General features: G+C 29.8%; 2 protein-coding genes across 2 annotated transcripts; both read left to right on the forward strand.

Moving 5' to 3' along the window:
• Positions 1-3,849: 3,849 nt before the first annotated feature.
• Positions 3,850-11,187, forward strand: LOC100572395 (pre-mRNA-splicing factor CWC22 homolog). Its single transcript, XM_029488857.1, has 4 exons — positions 3,850-4,798; positions 8,695-8,749; positions 10,670-10,892; positions 10,968-11,187. The coding sequence occupies exons 1-4, from the start codon at positions 4,726-4,728 to the stop codon at positions 11,112-11,114; spliced, it is 498 nt and encodes a 165-aa protein (XP_029344717.1). The 5' UTR covers positions 3,850-4,725; the 3' UTR covers positions 11,115-11,187.
• Positions 11,188-14,479: 3,292 nt separating this feature from the next.
• LOC115033324 (pre-mRNA-splicing factor CWC22 homolog) lies at positions 14,480-15,115 on the forward strand. Its single transcript, XM_029485663.1, has 3 exons — positions 14,480-14,754; positions 14,839-14,946; positions 15,005-15,115. The coding sequence occupies exons 1-3, from the start codon at positions 14,498-14,500 to the stop codon at positions 15,045-15,047; spliced, it is 408 nt and encodes a 135-aa protein (XP_029341523.1). The 5' UTR covers positions 14,480-14,497; the 3' UTR covers positions 15,048-15,115.
• Positions 15,116-25,744: the final 10,629 nt, after the last annotated feature.

Here is a 25,744-nt window from a genome sequence, read left to right on the forward strand (position 1 = left end):
TAATATATTAAATATTAATATGTACTACTATTAAGTAACATATGTAGTATTGAATGTATAATTGCGTATACGACTGCGTAGTGTGCACTAGTATTTTATAATTAGTATTAATATTAATTAATGCAATAAGCCATTATAGTATTATATAATTTGTCAGCTTATAAATGTAGGTACCATATAACCATTTCATATTTTTAAAATAAATTAAAAACATAGCATTGAAATATAAATTATTGAAGATATATTTTTTTTAAACGGTTGATTCATAATCAAAAATAAATATTAGTAGATTTTAATTTATAGGTATTTTAACCTATATATATTAACAAGATTATTTTTTAAAGAAAACATAATAAATACAGTCTTTTAAGAATTGAATGAAAACTGTTCTAGATTAAATTAAAACACGTAAACCATTAAAAAGTGTTGTTTTGTAATAATTGATCTTAAAACGAAAAATAAAAACATATTTACGTATTTATTACTCAAACAGTGAACACAGGTCATAGTCTACAAATAATTTGTCTGGCATGATAAATTCGATATAAATATTCTCGTTAGTACAAAAAAAAACCATTTATTGTTATGCCTAGTTGTATACTTGTTTGTTGTGTTAACATATTTCATATTTTATAAATCGAATAGTTCGATACAATTAAATGGGACATTATTATTTACAGTTAGTGATTTTTAATGAATGACTATTAAATGTTTAATAGTCTGTTAAATTCTAAAATGGATATTTGTGCTATCAGACACCATCAATATGCATTTCACTATTTACCTAAGTGTTAGGATAATATGTTGTCATTGCCGTAATAATACGTCAACCTTTTGGGACATTACAGAGATGAAGCTATTAATGTCCTGTAATGTGTCTCGCATATTATACATTCCGTTATTAATTTAGGTCATAAGTTTGGTGGGAAGATTTATGTGCACCTCGCCATAAAAATATAATTTAGGTAGGTACCTATCATGACGATATTATTGTATTAAAATTGAAAAATATACGCTTGAAATATTACACTTTGTAGGTACACGTGAATTATCATTTGGAACATGTGTCGTACCATTATGATGGCGTTGTTACGAATAATAATTAATAAATTATTTTAAAAACCATAGGTAGGTAGTTATTAATTATTTCACAACAATCGTATTCGAAAATACGGAGACTAGCATATGCAGCATATGTTGCACGCGAACCTTTATCGAGGTTCGCTGTCATCATTCACGGGGCTGCTACGAATTTTTACTAGTGAAAAATGAAAAACAATCGAAAAAATGTATCGCGCACAATATTTAGCAGGTACCTACTGTTACTATTAATTTGTCACGACGACGTTGTGTAAGACTTATCATTGAATTCACATTTAATATATAGATTACAAAAGTGACTTATTCCTCAATAATGAGGTACACTCGACACCAACTATACACCAGATCGGTTACCTATTTTAACCTTTTTTTTTAGATGGTTCATTTAAGGATTAGGCAGTTGCCACCCATAGGAAAGTCGAATATTTCTAATATAGGATATTTTATCTACCTATATATTCTTTCGCATGCGAGATACAGTGTATATTCAGTGGCCACGGATCGCCATGATCAACAGTTCAAGTGTGAAATTATAAGTAATAAGCGTTAGTGGGAGGATAGTCGACAACTAAAAATATTCGGTATAATGAGGCAGATAAGAACATTTTTAATAAGACTCGTGGGCATGTAATTCTTATAAAAAGTTTTCTGTGTAATTTCCAATGACAGTATAAATATATTGGAATCGATAACATTTAACATTTACATTTTTTTTAATTACACTCGTCAGTGTGTATATGTATATATAAAGCAAAAATTAATTGGTTTAAATATTAAAAACATACGAAGCAATTTAAACCATAAAGATAATATGTAAGAAATTATACGATAATATAATCTAAATGGATGTTCAATATAAACTAGCGTGGAAAAATTGCTCTGTAAATGTCACAAACAAACTTAAACTAAAATATTATATTATTGCCACTTATAGACTCTCGAAGTCTCATAGGTACTGCAGAGGTCTGTACATAGAAAAATCTATACTCACTTTGATTATTGCAATGTATAATACATCATAGACTACATTTTACGTAGGTAAGACTAGTATTAATGTACTATTGATCAGTTGTATACATAATATTAATTATTATACAGTATAGCACAACAGTACCTAAACGCACTTTTATTTTGGGTATTTTCAAACGCAAATATTACATTGTGCTATAGGTATCTACGCTCAATATTAAATTTAAACATAGCTCAACCTGCCTATTTCATAGCGAAGTTTTTACCTGAAAATAAAAACGAATATTTTAAAATATTCAGTTATAGATTCCTATTTTTTGTATTCGTATTAGATACACCGTTCTCTGCACGGCACACCCGCAGCCAATCATATTCCAGCGAAAATTCCTATGTAAGGCATATCTGGTAAAACGTCAATACTCATGTGTCCTTATTATTGTGCTCGAACAATGGTACATAAATATAGTTACTAAACTTACACGTTAATTACTGGTAAAAAATATCTCCTATTTGACTTCTATGTGATTTGATTTCTATTGATTATTGTTATATTTTAGAACATGCTCGTAATTTCTATGACGAATTCGATTATCTCTAGTGCGAGATTTATTACTATTATTTTATGCTTTGACATTTTTTGATGAGTAATTTACAACAGTCAACGTCGGTGTGGATATGTCATGTGCATGCACGTCAGTAAGTTATAATTCCCTAGGCACAAGTACGACTCATATTATCGTAGTATATATATAATATTATTTACAAATTTACAAAAGTTTATAAATTACTTATGTATTATATCATATAATATTAATATATTAGTAAGCTGTTCATATAGTTCACGGCCGAAATTATTTAGGGAAGGGCCGATACTAAAACCGATACTCGATATCGGCCGATTTTGGTGGTATCGGGTTTATCGGTATCGGTTTTTTTTTAAACCGATATTTGAACAGATACCAAAAAAAAAAACCAAATCTATCAGCATAATAGCATTGATTATAAATTGTAATAGTTAAATGTAAAATGATAATATTATTTCGGTTGATAGTATCGGTGGTATTTTAATATCGGTTCATTGTTTATGCTGAAAATGTTGGTTTTCAAATATATCGGGTATCGGTTTTTTATCGTTTGCATATATCGGAATATCGGGTATCCGTAAAAAGAGGTATCGGCCCAACCCAAAATTATTACAGTTAGTGGGTTAATCGCGCAGATGAGTCAATTTCCAAAGCTGTGCGTTGCTAACCGCTTATTAGAACAAGTGTTGTATAATTATACCATTCTGAAAAGCAAGGTTCTTCCAAATAAATACCTGTCAGCTATATTATTTATATCAAGCTTGAAGCTTCCATGACAGTTACCAAATATATAGTAGGCTAGGTACTATTTTTTTTTAATTGATTATAAAGCTCGGCAACTAAGGCCATTAGCTGTTTGTTTTTTTGTTTGTAGGGGAGAAATGTTAGGTTTGTAAACACGTGTGTTTTTTGGATATCCGTAGGTATCTGCCATGCCCGGGTGGGGGATGGCGGCACTTCTCTCCGAACACCGTTACTTGCCCGAAGAAAAATGCCACCCGCGATCGTGTTCAAACCGACGCCGGCGTGCGTCGCAATCGACGTCTTAATCCGCTCGGCCACTCCGTCCCCGTACTAAAAATTATTTCCAAGCATAATAAGTATTTTAATAATTATTTTCTATAACCAATGGCAACCATAATATAAATAGGTATACAAAAATTTTTGACTTTTGTTTGCCGATGCCTGTGTGAGGAGTTCATCTTTAAAATGTGTATTTTTAAAAATCGTTTTTCAGTGTACTCTTTCATTGAACAAAGGTACCATCGACATATGAAGTCTCTAACCATCATAGTTTTGACTGTACCGCAATAGTTTCTACCTACGTCGATTAGCCAGTCAGGACATCTTATTTTATGTGTACATATAAAAGTATGTATTTTAAATATATGGACGTTGCCACATAAAATGTGCTATAGTGGCTATACCCGAAGATTATAATAATTTTGCAGCTGTCTCGCCAGTCGCCGGAGTTCAGTCGACCCGCCGGCCGGCCGAGGGCGCAGTTAAATTCGAGGTGAATACATTGCGAGGGTTTGTAATTTGTATCGCCGATAACCAAAATAATAATAATAAAAACTGTCGTAATAGTTCAAAAACATCGGACAGCCGAACACGAAAACCTTCATCTGTTAGGCAAGTGCGCGGGTGCGGGCGAAGGGTAGATGGCGAACACTATGTGGACTTGTCAAGGCCGATTTAGGGATCTGTCTACAGTTCGACCCCTCGCCCAATTATTGCTGCACAGTGCACATCTACGCCCCCTTTAAAATGTCACCGCCGCAAGCGAATGGATCCGCTAGTGGACATCGGTTTTATCTCGTTTAAAAAATAATTAATTGTATCCAGCGATAACGACGAAGATGACGACGACGACGACGAGCGCGGACGAACGACGACGTCGCTCTGTGCGGCGCGCGCCGTTCCGTCCGTAAGACCGCTACCAAACACCACCGTCCGCCGTGCTTCCAGATTGCTGCTCATTCGTCCGCCATCCGTAGCCCATTTTAGTAGTACCGCTCCTCCGTAGCCCATTTCAGTAGTCCCGCTCCCGATCGCCGCCGAAATCACGATGTTTGAATTATATTCCGATACAGAAGAGCCACAGCAACTGCCACGAGAGTTCTATGCCCGAAGACGTAATTGTGAGTATGACATACCTTCTATAGTATTAGTTATTACCTATCATAATATTATATAGGCAGTATAAAATATAGTATAATATGTATGTAGTATTTATCAACGCCGAAGTCGCGTAAAATAATTCAATACTGTTATTGGTACCTTGTAATCTATAGGTACCCGATTGGTAATTAAAAATGTTGTTAATCTCATGATAATAATACTATACCAGCTATATGACAATCACGCGTACTACACGTTTGTATAATATGTACCCGCACAGTGTTTTTGAGGTAAATACGCATTTCGAAACCACCACGGTTGACCATATTACTAATATAATTCTATTATAATAGGTATTAAGTACATAATTTTTACTGATCCTGAATCTCGATTATTCCAGATTTACAAAAACTCCATATTCTTTTACATAAGTCGGACATTAGTCCACTTAGTCGATGACATCGACTCTTGCGTACTTATAGCTCTATAATATTAAATCATTGGCTCCAACAGGTGAAATTCTCCATGGGAGATCCAGTCCTATCGTATAGTATAGTAGAAAGCTAGGAATGATGTATTAGCTATTTATAAATATTATATATACCTAATATAAATAGTCGCTCTTATTGTATTAATTTTGATGGCTTGTTAAGATTTTACGAGCTAAGGCCCTCAACTATAAGTCCCGCTATATTTTGAGCGTTACACTGTACCCACCTATTTACCTACTGGTATGCTTCTGGTATATAGTAACTCTGGTAATAAGGACTCGTGTTGTTTTTTCCATTGCAAATATGTTGAAATAGTTTTATTTATAATTGATTTTGAAACGATTGAGTTGGCCAAATTCGTTATTTAAATCAATGTTTGAATAGCATTTCTTTATAAGTACTTTTGCGTATGTCGGAAATTTGGGTAACACAAATATTTAGGCATTTGTTATTATTCGATGGAATAAATACAGTCCATTTTTATAATATGTTACGAACTTGTGTCAATTTATAGGTAATAACGGATCATTATTTTAACAGTAAATACTTTATATTATCTTTAAAAAAATTAGGTATTAAGGTCTTTGAAAATATTTTTTTCACATAATTACAACATTTTTTATCGTTATAATTTTTCTTTTTAAACAACTACATGCATTTTTTATGTCATGTTCCAAAGAAGAATATTATTCTGAGAATTTTCTTAGGTACATAAAAATCGATTTTGAACCTACAGTAGTTAATTAGTATTTACTATTTAAGATAAAATATAATATATTGGAGAATTCTTCATCCTAATAATACATGTTTTTTATTTTCATTATGGGTACCAGTGTATCACAGTCCCTATTATTGTTTTTATAATTGTAACATATTGCGACAAAAAAAATAAAAAAATAATTGGAATACCTGCAATCTCTAAGTGACATTAACGGGTGATTTCTTAATCATGTAACTTCAATTAAATCTGTTCTTTCCCATTATCACATAATAAACAAATTATGCATACATATATAGATCGTATAATATATTAAAATAAACAATAAAAAGATTAGTGCGTAGTTGTGGACAAATATTTTGCGTCCTTGTGCCGTTCCATTCTACCCCCTCATCTAAATTATGAATAGATACTTATTCTTAGGTATAAACTACAAGTTATAGTTTATAAACAATGAACAACAGTTAAAAACTCAATTTTTCATAACACAATTCACGGAAAAATATTTTGGAAATAAAATTGTTTTTGTCATTTATAAATTTTAAAAATTTTAAAAAATACAACAATGATCGAGTAACATAAAAAAAGTTTTAACATAAACTTTGCAAGAAATTTATTTTCAATTTTTCGAGATAAATAGTTACTGCTAAAAAATGATTTTGTAAAAGTATTGTATACAGTATACCGTTTTAGTTCATCGTTATAAATTATAATTACAAAAATTGTACCCACTTCGTATAAAAACTTAACAGGTTAAAATTGATTACAAAATATTTTGTGCCTTATTCTTTTCCATCTTTATCATATTATAATATGAGAATATTCAATATTAAATTTTATTATTTTAGAAAGACCTAAATATGACCATTGTGAAGTATAATTTAGTATTCTAGCTGTTCATTTATTACTTATTAGTTATTAGATATAATTAAATGAACTATAAATTCTTACAATACAAAACAGCTATAGTACATCTTGTATAGTATACATTTGTCTGGTTATATTGTATCTATTTTATTACAAAATGTACTGTTAATCTTTATTCAAAAATAATTGTATAATAATTGAATACATTTACACTTTTATGTCTTCCAATAATATTTATCGAATTTATATGATAATCGAACCTTCGATTTTAAAGTTTATGTATATTTAAAAATATATATATAATCTAGTATTTACGCTTGATACTATAATAATGTAAATTTGATACCAAAAATGAAAAGAAAAAAGATGGTATAGCTACAGGTGGATATAGGCGATCGTAACCAAAAATGAGATACCGTGGCATTCTTCCACTGTTATAATAACTTCAAATTAAAATACAATTTAAAAATCATTGTTAATTTTATAATTACCTACACAGAGTGTCCCGTGAGGATATACCCATTAGCTATAGAGTGGGACTCTCCACCCAAACAAAAACCGGTTTTTGCCGGTTAAAAAATTAAATTATGAAATTATGTGTAGTCCTTGTCTCTGTGAGTCTAATAAAAAAAAAAACAGATTTATGATAAATTTATTATCTCGGGAGATATCGCAATGGGTAAATTCTCATGGATCATCCTGTATATTATTAATATAATAACTAATTTAAAGGACTATCCAAGGGAAAATTAAAAAAAAATATTATTATGAAATATTGTAGAATGAAAACAATTATGAATTTTGGTAAAAATAGTTTTTGATTACTTCGCTCCGTTCGGTTCTTATAGTTGTTTTAAAATGACGCGTGACGTCACAGCTTCCATCGGTCGGCCGCCCGCCTATTGCAATACACGTATTTCCTCGACGCATCGTTAGTCATTTATTTATATATTAACTTATAATACTCAAAATAAAAAGCGGTTTTCATATTACAAAACCTTAGATATTTCCTACAACCTGACACCAACATCCTATTGAAAAAAAAAAAATATTAAACGTAGACAACGTATATTTTATCCATAATTTATACATCTTTACGTTTGTTCATACTTCATATTATCTATACATATTATACCAACACAAAAAATAACAATACAATTGCAGTTTATAGGTTTTCCTAAATACCACAGCAGACTACGTTTCGACTAAATTCGTTTTATTTTGTTATCTGTAATCAATAGTATTGCAATTTGTTACATATTGTGTAACTTTGTGTCTCCGCATTCATTATCTTACGTCAAACGTGTGTTTTAAAATGTCTTTAAAACCATATAGTTTTGAGCCAAATGTTAGTGACATTAATAGATTTGAACCAAATTATTCTGTATCTTTTTGTTTACCAAATATTCAGGGAAGTGCCCAAGTAGAAGTAATTGAGTAGTGTAATTGTGAAAATTGTGCAAAAATGTCGAACGATTTAGAATGCATGTGTTGTTCAGAATTTGATTGTTATATCATAAGGATACAAATCAAATAATTTCATAGGTACCTACATAGTTATTAATTTTCAATAACAATTTAAAAGTGCACTGCCGTTTGTTTTTTGGGTTTCTACTTCTTAAAGTATTTACTATTTAGTACGAACACTAAATAAATATTATGATTCACTATAATTTTTATTGTAACATTGTGGAATATTCTAATACATTGTTACAAATTATAATGTAACTTTCGTGTCTTTAAAATAAATATACATATACATATATATATATATATATATATATATAAAATATATATTGCACTTTTCTTATGACTTTAATATTAAAATATATATTTACAGATTCAAATTATAACAAGGAAAAAAATATGGGCATCAATAAATATGATCAATTTAGGTAAGTTTAAAATTATTTTATTGTTTGATTAAACATATTATAAAGTAAATTATTTATAACACGTGCCATGGTTTTCAGAGTATTTTTTAAATTTATTTTTTGATATATAATTAGGTAATACCTATCAATTGAAAGAAAAATAACAGTTTTCAAGCGATTAGCAAGGGTGCTGTTGTGGCTAATTATGGGGTACATTTAAAAATGGGTTATAACATATAGGTATTAGTGTATTTATTTTTGTACGTATACGAATTTAATTTCTTATGTGCCGCCCCTTGAGTTAACATTATATTATAACATTATATCATTATGTAAAAAGGTCATATTTTTATCATAAATCATGAAATGCACACATCAACGAATTTAGGAATGCATCCGGTATCAGGATTAAATTAGACCCTGGTGACCCAATGATTAGGCATCTGCGTATGGTGCGTACTGCGTAGTATTGTTGTTTGAACCCACACCATGTGTTGTTTTTGACAAATAAGTTTGTCTTACAATGATGTGTTTTTCTATCTGTTATACTTATCACATTTTTCTTCAACATTCAACATTGACAGGTAGTGGTTTCTTGACATATTTTTATCTTGTTGGTACTTTTTCAGGAAAGATGATCAATAGTTAGGAAATTCCCATTACTTTTCTTAGTAATTGGAAAAAGCGAAAAAAACAGTAATATTTATGCAATTAATGATTTCGTTTTTTTGTCATAAATCAGGAAAAGGAATAATGGTAGAGACCTGACGTATATTTTTTATGTTTTTGGCTAGGTAAGTATTTAATATTTATAGACGTTTGAATTTTTTTTTTGTTGATAACAATTTTGTTTGTCGGTTTAAAATTTTAAAAATTTAACACAATACCTATTCTTCATAAGTTATTTCTATATACACAAGTATAAGAAGTGTTTGTTTTCATAAATTGAACACTTAATCTTCATCCGCCACTGTTCAAAAAAAAAAAAAATTAAAAATCAAAATATATATTGTTTTATGATTGATTTAAAGAGCCATGCATGATTTAAAACTTATGCGTATATACACATATCCACTCCATAGACTAAAGGCTGAATGATATCATGAATGTATTTCTTCGTGTTGTAACTGGCCTAATCACAGATTAGCATTGCCAGCAAATGGAAATGTGTTCGTTTAGGCTATAGACCATGTGGTCTCAAACACGCGGCCCGCCGACCACATGTGGCCCGCAATACTTCAACAATTTTCAATATTCTTCATTGTTATTTAACGATGACAATTTTAGTTTTTATTAAACAAATATAATTATCAATATATATTATTTGATATTCGTAATGTTTTATTTGTTCACTCGTTAGTAAACAATCCTTAATTACCGATAAGATAATTTTTATCATTGGTAGTAATCGCAATACCCTAAAAATAATCACATTAGGTGATTTGTAACCATCGGTGTTTAAATGTCAGTACAGTGTTAAGTAAAAAAAAGGTTCTACGACAATGTTTTGCGCATGTATAAATATGTGGCCTGCTGGTAATTTGAGCTTGAGACCACTCTGATGAGACAGGTGATCGGTATAAATATTAAATGTCGTGGTATTGTTAATAAACTATTTTCAATCGCTTTCTAGAGGTAATTAGACTCTGTTAGCCTAAAATTAATGGTAGACAAAACAAAATTTTTTATTAACAAATAGAACTGCAGATACCAAACAAAATAAAAACATGGCACTATATTTCACAGCATAATTCGTATACATACCAATTTCCAAGAACCTTCTAATCCCAAATGTAATTAAATTGTTATAAAAACCACATTTTTTTTGTGTTTTATAGTTTTAAATATGTCATGTAAGTATGTGAAAAAATTAGAGAATAAAAAAAAAATGTTTATTATTAATTATTATTGTATGTTTAATTAATTATTTGGTTATTTTAGTTTATCCGAACAGAGACGTTATTGGATCGATCTACATAATTCTATTAAATCAGCAATAGAAAAATTGAATCATGGAAATATTAGATCAACGAGTAGGAAATTGATTAAATTAAACATCATACGTGGTAAAGGCTTGCTGTGTCGATCTATCATGGAATCACAATCCCATTCACCCAACTTTACGAATATTTATGCAACGTTGGTTTCATTCATCAACCACGATGTAAACAGTTTTTAATTATTTGTTAAAAAACAATTTTGCCCACTAATACTTATGAGTGTTCTTATACACATTTAGTTTCCGAACGTAGCTGAACTTCTTCTGGTGCGGTGTATTTGTGTGTTTACTGATGCGTACAAATGCGAAGAAGAGAATAAGTATGTGCCACCGGTATTATTTATCGCACATTTAGTGCAAAACAATGTTGTAAGTTATGTTAATTGAATAGTATACTATTGGGTTTAAATAATATATACATTTTCTAATTATGTATGTCCATTGTTCATCTAGGCAAGAGACTGCAGGTTGATATTAGAAATAATACAAATATTAATAAAAACGCCAAATTTACATTCGATTGGCTTGGTAGACAATATTTTGAAAGTATGTGGTGAAAAATTGAATTCGAATCCACAGAATGATTTAGACTTAAAATACACGTTTGATAAGCTGCAAAATATTTCACAAGATAAACATATTGATGAATCGGTAAATTAATACTTTTTATAGTTACTATTTAAATGAAAGATAAGATTTAACCTAATTCAAATATCAATACATTTTATACTACAATACCTATTTTTGATAATTTGCACATCGTCATTTTTTTCCCTATAGTTTTCAAGTTGAATTTAAAAATATTGATTGCTTATAGACTAAGTACCAGATTATAATTAGCAAATCATTTTTTTAACATCAGTGAGGTACCTAGGACTTTTATAAAAATGGTTTTATAAAACATGACTTGGTTAAAATACTTAAATATTTGCTAAAATTATATTTTTTAAATTATATAGTCATATATATATTATATATATAAGATACACCTACTGTATCTTTAGTATTTTAAATAACCAGACAGATTCATAACTATCAAATTATTGTTTGGAATACCAATTATTTTCCAGTTACATAGAATTTTTGAATAAATTAAATTATTTTAAAGTTATTACATTAACTTAGTAAGTAGATACCTACTCTAGATGGCTGGATACTATAAATTGAGATAATTTCGAATTATTGGTAGATTTACTTTATCTGGAATCCAAATATACACCCAGATCTGTAAACATAGTATCTATTAGTCATCGCTATTCTACCACTTAAAATTATTTGATTATTTGACATGTAGGAATTTCTTAAACTACTAGTGAAGTACATGCGTTTATTTCAAATAATATACTCGTATTTTAGGTTCAATGTTTGGCAAGAACTATATTGTTAACATATAAAAATCATCAAAAAGACGAACAGCAGTTATTAGTAGATCTTCATAAACAATACGTTCATTCTGTGATTTTTGATCATGCGCTGGATCCACAGTATGAAATAGGTAATATTTACCATTCAGATTAAAATAATATTGTTTTCATTTAAATATTTTTTTTTCTTTAGATGATTTTGTTTATGATCTGGACTTCAAGTATACTGAGATTATTTACAAAACTATTTCAAGAGAAATATTGAAATCAAAGCGTAAACGCTACCATTTTTCAAACTACGATACTGATGAAATGGCCGATGACGAAGATGAATGTGGTAAGAATTTACCTATTTAAAAGAAATATTAAAAAAAATATTTTTGTTTGTTTAAATTTAAAATATTCATTTAAATGAAATTATACACATAGAGGGCCCATTTTAAGCTCATATATTAACCCTTGTGAACTTAGCAAGCAAGAACGGCAGTCAACTTATAAAACAGTGACAGTCTAACACATTTGTCAGAGAGTTGTTAGTGATTGTTTAACAACTTTTTAAGTTTGTTGGACTTTATCTTCGATGCTAGAACATTTTAACTTTTGCGCTGCTATTTTCATGCCGCAGCAGCACAAAAGTTGAATAAATTAATAAATGTATAAAAAAAATTAATATTTTATTTATCGTGTAATGGTTAATATAGGTAAAATAATTGTTTAAGTTTCAGATTGGTTGCAGTTATAGCGTATATATCGTACGAACTTAGTGCAATGGGTCATTATGTATGCTACACGTTATGGGATGGTGGATTTTGGGAAGTCCATGCTGACCTCCAACGTAAAATTAAACAAATGCATAATATTTAAAACATTTTAATAATACCAAATTTGGTATTTTATATATAAATGTATTTATGTAAATATTAATTTTTAAAGATCAAGATAACTTTTAAATAATATGTACAAATACTTTAAATATTTACCGTCAGTAAAAAAATTGTTTTACTAATAATAAATGTATTTATTATTATTTAAGTATGAATAAAAAATTTAGTAATTTTATAAAGGTTGTTTTAGATAACCTATATACTTTTATACTTTTCTGCTGCCACAGTGAAGAAAGTAGCATAAAAGGTGATAGTGTTCTAGCGTAGAAAATAAAGTCTATACTTACAACTTTATAAGTTGTCTAACAATCTTTAACAAACCAATATGTGAGGTTAAAGTGAAATAAAAAAGTACTAACAAGGTTTTGTGCTGCAGCAGTGAAGATAACAGTGCAAAAATCTGAAATGTTCTAGCGTCAAAAATAAAACCTAAAAGTCTTAAATACTATCTACAAAATATAAAATAAATATTTTTCTTTCATCATTAACTTCAATCAATATTTTTAATTGAATAGAACAATAACCGAGTGTTGTTGACAGTGACCTGTTAGAGTGATACAACGATAACTTTTATAACCTCTATACTACATACCACATACATTATCCATAATGTATTATAAATAAATCTTAATGTTTAATAACTATTTGTTAACACAGAGACAGAGACAGACATGTTAACATTAAGTAATCGTTTAGCAAAAAAAAAAATTATTTGCATGATAGTAAATTCGAATTTACTTCCATCTGAGATCGCCCTTGAATTGATGGCAATTAAAATGAAACCGGGTCAAGAAATAGTACTATGCATGGAATATTTGGAATGCTGTTTTGAACATAGTGATGTATACAATAAGCATTTTGCAGATATAATACAAGTAAGAATTCAATTGTAAAATATAATACATTTACTAAACTTTACACTAATATTTGTTATCTTGTATCCAGTTGCGTATTTAGGTTTATGGCATAGGGGGGGGGGGGTATGATTTTATCTAGTAGCCAGGCCTTAGTTATAGACTTTAAGTTAGGACTCCGAACACTTTTGCATATTATATACAACCTGAGTGGGGGGGGGGGGGGGTTGATCCCCCTCCCCCGTAAATACGCTACTGCTTGTATCTATTAATATACCCACAGACCACAGTATAACTTCACTATATCAGTGATCAAAATCAACCATTTAAAATAAAATAATTTGAAAAATATTTTTTATTTTAAATGTACTTTTAGGTACCTATGTATCTATTATCTACATTATACATTTGAATATAAGCTGATAGTTTTCCGTAATAAATATCTCTCATAGAGGACATGAGCATTTTTGTTTTAATATAATAGATTATAAATATTGTGGCTTAGTTGCAATGTTTAATACGCAGTTTTAAGAATGGTTTAGCTATACATTGTGTGTCTAATGAATGATAATACCAATATCAATGTATAATACTTTGGAATATCATCGACATGTTTTTTCTTAGTTTTATTATATTTTTTTCAGAGTTGCTGTACAATAAACACTTTGATGGTTGAATCACTGGAATTAATTTTCAGGCTTATCGTGAACGTCGTTAATCAGGGCGAAATTAACAGCCTAAAAAACTTAGCAAAATTGTTTGCGCAACTTTTATCTTCAAATTCAATTTCTTGGAATGTATTTTCAGCAGTACGCATGGCTGACATTGGAAATTCTTACAGTGGTGAAGCATATTTTACGGAACTGTTCAAAAGTTTGATTCTTCTTATGGGACGCGATGCTGTAAAAGAACGTATTTTGGATCCGTGAGTATTTAATTTTTACATGTACCTAAATATTTGGGTTCCATTTTTTCCATGTGTTATGTACATATTAAATTTATATTTTAGTTCTCTACAACAATCGTTCGCTGGTTTATTTCCGTTAAATGATGGAGAATATTATAATTATTCATACTGCCATTTTTTTTTCGCGGAGATCGATTTGTATGACGTGATGTAAGTGTTGATCATTTAAACCATTTTAAAAGTTTATTAATGATTCCTTCTATTTTAGTGCTCCATTTGAAGAATCGTTAAGACGAGGCATACCTGTTTAACTATTCTTTACGACTGAAAACTTTTTCCTATTGATTGCAGTGACAGCAATCCTAACAATTACACATTAAACGCATAATTAAATATTATATTCTAATTTAAAAATGTCTCATGAATTATTATTACATGTTATCTATACTATTTTTACAATTAATTTAATTTATATAATTTATCAATAGTTATTGAAAGTTATTTTTTATAAATGCTGTATCCATTATTTCAATTAATTTTAAGTAAACTGTGAACAGGGAATTGCGAACAGGGATGCACATTTGTTATTTTTATAATTATTGAAATAATATTGTTGTTTAAACGAGAGCTATAGCACTGAATACAATACATATCTGCTATTGGTTATAACTTATAAGTTATAACTTATAACGATTTTAAAAATGGACGAATATAATTATCTAATGTTATGATAAATTTAACGTCCTCTTAATTATTATTACATATTTTATACATTATACAATTACTGTTTTATTATTGTTCTTTTCTTAACAGTAAATGGTTTTACCATAAGAAAACTACGAACTGGTTTAAATTGTAATATCCGTTACTAAACGAATGTATTATCGAGCTGTATTTACTCCAATATTTTCAGCTTGGCCAATGTTAAGAAAGTGCTACACCACTACAAATTTAGAAGTAAGAATATTATCTAGAGGACCTCGTAGCGTTTTTTTATATTTTAATTTTAAAGCAAGTTATAAGGATTTTTAAACTGTACATTTTGTGCATTTTAAAATATTCATAACTTGCTTTAAAATCAAAATCTAAAAAAAAAAACTACGAGGTTCATTAGATAGTAATCTTACCTTTAAATTGTATAAGGGTCAATTCACTCTAATTTTTGAACTAACTAAGCTAAACGTGATCTGCTGATCGATTTGGTATGTTATGCGCTTGTTAAACATAGAGAACGCATGCGGGTGTAGCGCTCTCCTAACGGGACTATGTACGTTTGCAATATCATGCTGCGACTAGCAATGAATTTATGGGTTGGGTGCATAGGCGCAAAATGCAAATCACCTAAAAATATCAGGGGGGCTTAAGCACCAAAATTTTTTTGGAGGAAACAGACACGTGAGGGGCTTAGCCCCTCACACACCCCCCAACAGTACCACACCATATATATTAACAAAATACAAATCAGTAATCACACAAATCCCAACGGGACGGGAATGCAATAAAGCTACACAACCTATTTTAATCCTATTTTTGTGAAATTACCTATACTGCGGGTATAATTAGAGAAAACGAGCGCGTCGTGCCATCGTCGCGGTCGGTCTGCGTTGATTGTAGAAACTAGATACGCTGAATCTTATAATTTATGTATATTATGTTGTAAATGTTCAATATGTTTAACAATTATTTCCCGGTTCCTTATTATATCATAATCTCACAACAACAATAAATTATGATATTATATTATTAAATTATTAATACAAATAATTAAATAAATATGTTTTTGAATTTTTAATAAATGTAATTAGGTAGGTATTATGGAAATATTAAGGTAGTACTATAAGTTATAATCACAGGATTCGGGGTGCTAGCATTAAAATTCAGGGTGCTAAGCACCCTTAGCACCCCTGCGATTTGCGCCTATGGTTGGGTGCTAAGGGGTACTATTGTGCCAGGCGTCATATTGTAATATTATTTTAAGGATTTAGGGGCTGCTGTATTGTCATTTGCAGTCCACAACTTGCAACCTCCTTTTTTTGTCTTTCGTCAATCAACAGACGTAATAGATGTATATACATATGATAGCATAAATGATGCAAATTAGGCAATAACGTAAATGCCTAGCCTATATAATCACAAATTGCTAACATTAGTAGTCGATATCGTCAATGCCTAGGCATAAACTCACAATATAGGCAAGGTTGTAAAATTCAAATATTTTGTTAACACATTTACAACTTTGACCATAGGAAATTACGTATCAGGCATCATTGCCTGAAAATAATGAATATCAGCGTTATTTCCTAGTCAATATCGAATATTGTCTAATTTGATCGGAAATATCAGTTATCAACAGACTATTGAACTGTACGGTCGTGTTTCCGTGCGTTATTGTGTTTCGGTCCGTTATCTTGCTAAAACTTTTATTAATAATATTTAGTTTATTCTACATATTTCGTCATAGTGAGTAGGTATTATCTATTCATTATGTCAAATAAATGCTACTCGTGTAATGAGTAATTTGCAGAACTCGACAATCCATTAAAATGTGACAGTTGTTCTTCACTAGTTCATAATAAATGCTCAGAATTATCTGCAACTGAACTCAAATGTCTCGGATTAAAAAATCGTATACTCAAATTTTTCTGTGTAAGTTGTGACCAAGGACTTAAAGAATTACCAGAATTAAAAACACTTATTAAGAAGTTACTTGTTGATGTCGATAATATTAAAAACAATACTACTAATAATATTAATTCTACCAATAATATAAATTTTTCGGACGAATTTGTCATTAATGAAATAAATGAACGTAATAGACGTGCAAATAATCTTATATTTTATATTGTTGAAGAAAGCGAATCAAACCGGTCTGATGACAGAATTACTTCGGACTTAAATCATATTAATAATATTATTTCGATAATATTAACTGATACTAGTCGAGACATTCCTGTCCCGTTAAAAGTCATTCGGCTGGGTCGTTATCAACCTGGTAAAATGCGTCCAATTAAAACAATTTTATCAATGGCAACTGATGTGTTTGATATCATAAGAAATAAAAAGAAAATTTCACATTCAAATCTACCCTCCACAGTTAATATTTCCACTGATCGAACACCTAATCAAAGAGAATCTATGAAAAAATTACGCGAAGAACTAGCCTCACGTACAAACGATAGTGAAACTGGATTAACAATCAAATTCCAAAGAGGAGTTCCTAAAATAATCAAATACTCAACCTCAAAATTCTCAAAATGTTTAAATCTTCATGTATTCTACCAAAATGTAAGAGGTCTTGGAACCAAACAAAATTTTTTTTGAAATTCTATTTCTAATTTTAATTGTAATTTATTATTTCTAACTGAGACTTGGTTAAATAATTCCATTAATGATACCGAATTAGGTCTAACTTGCTTTAATATATTTAGAGTAGATCGATGCTCTAATCTATATAATCGAGGTGGTGGAATTTTACTGGCTATAAAAAATACTTTAGATTGCAAATTATTAAACCCTATCACCATAATACCAAATATTGATCAATTATTTGTTTTGTTAAATTATAATAATATTAACCTCCTCCTTGCTTGTGTTTATATTCCTCCCAATTCTCATTTAGATATTTACAGAAAACACTGTGAGATTGTTGAAAATCTCGTTATTAATTTCTCTATATATAATATATTAGTTTTAGGTGATTTTAATTTAAATGAATTTTCTTCCTCAAATTATTCTTCATTTACTAATACTTCATTTAACTGCATTGTGAACTCATATATAAATTACCTAAACTTAAAACAAGTAAATAATGTAAAAAATGATCATGGTAGTGTTTTAGATTTAATTTTTTCAAACACAAGTATTAATTCTATATTTAGCAATTATTCACTTATACCCTTATTCGATTCATATAATCCACCTTTAGATTTTATCTATTCATTAGAAATATCCGAAACTTTTGATGAGCCCAACAGTCCAGAATTATTCAACTATAACTCATGTAACTATATAGAAATTATAGCATTTTTAGAAAATATTGATATTCTTGCTAATATAATAAATTTAGATCTCGGTAATGCAATCCTAAAATTCTATGATATATTAAATCACACTTGTGATTTATTTATCCCAAAAACTAAATTAAATCGTCAATTTAACTATTCTTTGCCATGGTCTAATTATGATTTAAGATATTTAATTAAAGAAAAGAAACTTGCACATAAAATGTATAAAATTTCAAATTTACGTTCTGATTATTTACATTTTTCTAATTTAAGAAAAAAATTTAAGCAATTGAAATTCTCCTTTTTGCTGATGATGCGAAAATATTTTGTAAAATCAAATCGGTTGATGATCAACATAGGTTACAAACCAATTTAAATAAACTTTACCTTTGGAGTGAAAAAAATTATCTTCCTCTTAATATAAACAAATGTCAAGTAATATCCTTCACTCGTAAAATTAATTCCTTTAGTTTTCAATATAAAATCAATGATTTTCCACTTACAAATGTAAACTCCATTAAAGATTTGGGAATATATTTCAAAAAAAATCTTAGCTTTAAAACTAACCATAAAGTAATGGTTAATAAATCATATAAGATGCTTGGCTTCATTAACAGAAATACGAATGATTTTAAAAATATTACCTGCCTTAAAACTCTTTATTACTCATTGGTTAGATCAGTTCTTGAATTTGGTTCACTTATCTGGTCAAGTGACTACTCAACATATAATACTGATTTAGATAATGTCCAATTTAAGTTTTTAAAAAGAATAGCCCATGTCATAGGTTATAATTCACATTCCTCGGTTAGACACCTTCAAGATTTTATAGGGGTTCATCATCTTGAAGTAAGACGAAATTTAGCGGACATAATGTTCATTTTTGACATTCTGAACGGTTTTGTTATTTGTCCTGAGATCTTAGCCCTAAAAAATTTCCGTATTCCTCGTAAAAACACACGTAACTTAGATTTGTTTAAAAACCCATTCTACAAAACAAACATTGGTACTAACTCATTCCTCACTAGAGCCCTTTTTTTAGCCAATATTATCTCTGCCACACTTGATTTTTTTAATATGTCTCGTTATACCTTCAAAGCTAATACGTTAAATATACTTAATAATAATAATTTAAATATATGAATCATCTCTAATCTTCGATCGATTTTTATACTGTATTAATATTTTTACTTACTGTTCATTTACCTATTACTTTTATTGTTGTTTTAATTATTATTAATGTTTTGGAAAACTATCCTAATTATTTTTACTTTGTTCTATTCTGTTTTATATTTTTATGAAATTTCTCTTTAGTCTGTTGTATTATTGTACATTTTTATCTTTTCTGTTAAAGGACTTATCGTCCGTTGAATATATATATATATATAAAAAAAAAAAATATATATATAAATAAATATCGTTAATGACTATAACGTTAATTCCTTAATTCACGTCTTTGCCGGTAACATATTATATATAAGTTTTTTCTATTGATCTTTAACCCCGGTAACTATAGCCATTATTTGTTTGTAGGGGGGGGGGGGGGTGCTGCTGGATTGGAACACGTGTGTGTGGCAAGGATTTGTCACTAAAAACACGGGTGGCCACCAATCCGGGAACTAGTGACACCAGCCGATGCTTTCGAAACCGAACACGTTTCGTGACTGAATGCAACAACCGCGCCACACCAAACCACTGTATATACTATATAGGTTATCATATCACAATAATCTGTAGGTATTTAATATTAAATATTATTTTATTTATAAAATACGATTTCATTTTTGTTATGATATTATATAAAAATTAAAACCGGTTCATTATTGTGGCTAGAAATCCAAAATGGCTTGACCGATTTGGTTGATTTTTTTTTGTGTTCGTAACTGTCAAAACAGTATGATAGAACATTTAATTTTAGAAAAATCCACCCGAAAAATATGAAATTTAGATGGCAGAAGTAGAACAGTAGCGGCATCTGTCCAGCATAAAAATAAACTAAATATTAATATATTTTTGCTTATATAAGGTTGTTATTGGCTATAAAAATAAAATAGTTATTATGATTGAATATAATTTTAGGCCTGTATTTTATATTTGGTCAAAACCAAATTATAACTTAACAAAAAAGGTATTCCTAAAGCTACATTCGATCGTTGTTACATGCACATAAAAAACACCGTGGCACTCAACGTGTTAATAAAACATTCTTAATTACGTACTCACCTGTTGCACCTCACCTGAAAATATACTGCTCGTATAATCAGACGCGTGTTTTACGAGCAAACGCCGGGTGGGATGGCTATAATATGATAAAATCGAATGTATGTCCTCACTGACTGAGTCACATAGGCGCAAATAGGGGGGGAGGGTGGGGCTTTAGCCCTACTTAGATTTTCTATAGCGCCCCCCCCCCCCAAAAAAAAAAACTAATGACTTCACTACTATAATTTAAAAGCATCATAAGAGTTTCACATATATACTTGAGCTTCAGCCTTACAAAAATGTAAAATTTAATTAATAATTATTTCTTTACAGTTTTCTTAAGTCACGAAATGATTTAATGATTTGACGTATTCAACATACACGTATATAACATAATGAGTGTTGTAAGTTCTTTCAAAATTTTGCGTATAAAGTAGCCGGTGGAACTTATTGTTTAAGCCCCCCCCCTCCTTTCCCACCAGTTAATAGGACTGCATCAAAACTTTATCTAGCGAGTCCAAAACTATACATAAGCCTGGTATCGAGTACTTATGATAGAATTTTTATCTCAAACTAGACGCACTGTTTATTTTTATCAGAATGTATCTTACTCGAATCTCCACAATTTGAACGCCACGCGAGTTCCCACTTTTCCGTGATTTCAGCATTGAAAGTTTACAAGCTATCGCTAGGTGATAAATATTATAATAATCTATTATAAGAATGAATCTCTGCTTGATATTAAGGATGAATTATTAACTAATATCCAACTGTCACATTTCTCACTGCGACAATAAAGCTCTTCTCACGACGATACACTGCAAAGTTACGCCAATGCGCAGTCGCTGATCGATCGGATTACTTACAGTCCTAAAACGCCCAGCACGACAGTGAAAACTCCGACAAGTCAAACACAGCTACCATCGCCATTTTCATTTGTTGTCGTTACCAAACCAACAGCCACGTTCAAAAGGATAACGACAAGTCCATAAAGGTTAGTTTTACGCATTATATAATATAATAATACACTATAATAAAATAAACTTCTGCCGGTTGCGTGATTCAATAATTTGTGTCATCAAGCACGATTCCGGCTCACATACGAGCTAATAAACTGTAATTAATAATATTATTATAATAATAATGATAATTGTTTCATGCGTGTCTTGAACATTTTACACTTTTTCACTTGTTGATTTGTGTTTGTAACGGTGTCACATAACGATTTATCTTATATGATTTACCGTAGAACAATTGATCGCAATAAAAGCTTTGGTGACTGCGTAGAATCACACACATTTTTTTGCACTTTGCTATGAATCGAACCGATGACTGTGTGAGTTGTAGTCATTTATTCAACTTCAATTTATATTATTTTTATTTTTATTTAAAACAAGAAATAATTACTAAGGCACTAATAATATTAGTTAATAAAAATACAAATCTAGTGTGAATTGCATTAATAATGAATAATAATAATGAAAACCTATGTCTACCAACTTACAATAGTTATAGCACTATTATAGTACTAAGTAAGTTATTTACAAACATAAAAGATAGCGACTAATAAAATTTAGATAAGACATAATCGGTGATGTAATAACGAGATAAAATGATTGCGATTGATTTTCTTGAGGTGAATTATTTACGACCAATAATTGACACTTATACCAATCACTCTTAATATATCTAAGTCTATCAGAGGTGTATATAGAATTTAATTTCAGGAGGGGGGTATAGTTTCTATACTATAAAAAACTTGGGCTGCAATTAGTTTGTACCCTAACCAATACTAGGCCGCTATTCGGAAGCAATTAGTCGACCTGATGTATGTTTTGATTTTCCTCATACAGGGTACATATCCACAATATAAATATATTATAAACATATATATAATTATTAATTATTTTTCACTTTGAACACATGGCAGGTTTTTTCTGGCGTGCAATGATTTGGGTGTGAGAGGCAAACAAATTAAAACGAATATGATGCAAAAAAAAACGTATTACAATACGGGTACGCCGGTAAACAACGCGCGTGTATAATATTAATAATTATTATTTATTACCGACAAAAGTGAGTCTGGACAGAGCGTCACCTCGGAACCCCCTCCCCCCTTCCAAATACATTGTCGCTGCCAATCAGCTGGCTGGGCAACGACCTCAGCGAGGCCGCGATGAGACACGTGTATACACTTTCCCCCCAACCCCAGGCCGCCGATCAATACTTTGCACAGACCCAGACCCGGCGAATCATGTCTCCAGATGTCCGTGTCAAACCTCCGCCAGTTGTTACCCTCCGATCCCACCCGTGGCGGACCTGTGGAATATGTGCGGGTGGTGTCCCGAAATCCCCCTCAAAGTTCGTTACCCGTACCCACCGACCGATGAATTTGGCGCTGTCGGCCGACCTGGATGTAATATTAGGATAATGTCGACGTTCACATTGCCGTAAAAGGTTGCTTCGTAAGCAGGTCTGATAGCGAAATATAATTCCCTTATAAGTACAATATAACCGGCACGAGTTCCCTGTGTGTACCTAAGTGAACCTATTTGTGTCGCGGTAAGTTCATTATTTTCAATTTATCATATCGTTTATAGGCCCCTAATCCCTATACTGTATTAAATTGTATTTATGTTGTTATTGATATTGTTTACTTAAATATTGGTATCTACTATCAAACTTATATTTAGTATGATAACAATTATGTCCTTAGTAATTACATACTAATTATTAATTAGTATAGTATACGACAGGCAAACATTGGCAAACCATGTTTTTATTTTACTTTATAATACCTACGTACTAACTGAAAATACGTACTAATTTTTCATGTTATATTGGAAATGAAATTTCTGTACACAATGAAAGACAATTAATTAAACTTGTCAATAAGGAAATTAATAATTGAATAATCAACTCAATTTATAATTTTACTGTAGGTAGCTATAGTATTTTAATATCATTTTCATCTTAAGTCTAAATTGTAATAAAAAATCAAAATATTTAAATATATGTTTAAAATTACATATACCATAGACGTGCTTAGAATATTATATACACATATTATTTATTTATTTATTTATCCTAACAATAAAATAGGTACATACAAGTAGTAATTAGTTAGATATTCCAAATATAACAAATGACACCTCAATAAGGGATATATATTGGATATATATATATTGGGATCCCCAATAAGCTATCGCTTGTGATAATATATTATAATATGTTTATACAACATAATAAATATTTAATATAGGTATAAGTATCTATTATTTATAGTAGAAATTCCTACTTACCAAGTCTATTATTTTTAAAATGCATTGACATTGAATCATTTACTTGTAATTTAAACGGAACCTTTTAATTATTATACATTGTTGCAGTTGTTGCTATTTGTCAGTGCATGCTTGTTTCAAAGTAGTATAGTCTATTTACAATAAGATCATACCAGATTTACGTAGCAAAACCGGTTTTGACCATGGCCGCCTGGTATGTTTTTAATTTGAATAGAATTTATCAATAACTCTATATTGAATAACCTTATAGATAAATATAATATAAGCACAACAATTATTCTATAATTTTAATTTTTGTAAATTTCATATAGTCAAATAGAAGTACAATATAAATTATAAATTATGAACAAGCATTTAACAATGTAGGTATGCAATTATAAATCGTTCTAATTTTGGAAAGTAATTATATTATTTTATCGTTATCATTTTCTTACTCTTTTGAATGACAACATACATTTTTATTTCATATTCTGAAGCAGAATAATATTCGGAGTATTTGGACCTATCAAAATCATTTTTGTCAAGCAGTTTATTAGTTTTAATTATTTATATTTATTTAAACTTAAAAGTTGTGAATAGAGTAATGGACCAACATTTACCAACTTTACCACTTGACTCAGCTCGTAAACTTTAAATAATACCTTTAGGTACTTGTAATTCATAAGCTACTCGGCCAAAATCCGAATATTTTTATATTGAAATGCTTCAAAAAATATTCTGCTTTGAAATAAGGAATCATTGTCGTTAAAAAAGTAAGAAGTAAAAAAAAACTATAAGGGTAAAAATAAAAAAATATAAAAAATATAATTAAGAATAGGTAATGTTGTTTTTAACGACTTACATTGTGGTCAAAAAATATTTTTAATACGTTTAATAGTTTTTGAAGTTATAAAGGTCTTATGTTAAATGGATCACTTAATATTGACCCATAGGTGCAACTAGGGACAGAATTTTTTTTGTTTGGTGGGGTGGGGGGGTGTCTTAGCATAACCTAACTTTGTAAAAACACTTACGTTTGCGCTGCCCGAAATGCGAGCGTATTTTGTGGTTTGCACCGCTTAGTTTGCGCAGTGTTTGTAACCTGTTCATTGTTCAACAATATTATTATATAACCAGATTTACAATAGAATTCGTTTAAAATGATGCTCACAAAATCAAAGAAAAAAAGGCGGGTAAGTCGTGGATGTCGCTCTGCTGTACAGTAGGTTACAAGTGGGTTACTGTAATGGATGGAATTAAATTTGAATCCAATGATATTATATCATTGTATACGAAAATCGATTCTGAACGGAGATGATTTGTCAGTCTAGGATATATTATTTTTAAAGAAAAACTTATGGAGAACCTTGTACCAAATTTTAAAAACTTAGTTATAAAAGAAAAAATTTTTACGATTTTTCAACCACTAAATTACTTGCAAATTTTCGCAATTTTGACATATTTCGTATAAATTTGAACTTTAAATGCTTATAAATAAAAATTGTGACAATGTATTCCTTT

This window comes from Acyrthosiphon pisum, chromosome X (genome assembly GCF_005508785.2).
Source record: "Acyrthosiphon pisum isolate AL4f chromosome X, pea_aphid_22Mar2018_4r6ur, whole genome shotgun sequence".
NCBI classification, from domain to species: domain Eukaryota; kingdom Metazoa; phylum Arthropoda; class Insecta; order Hemiptera; family Aphididae; genus Acyrthosiphon; species Acyrthosiphon pisum.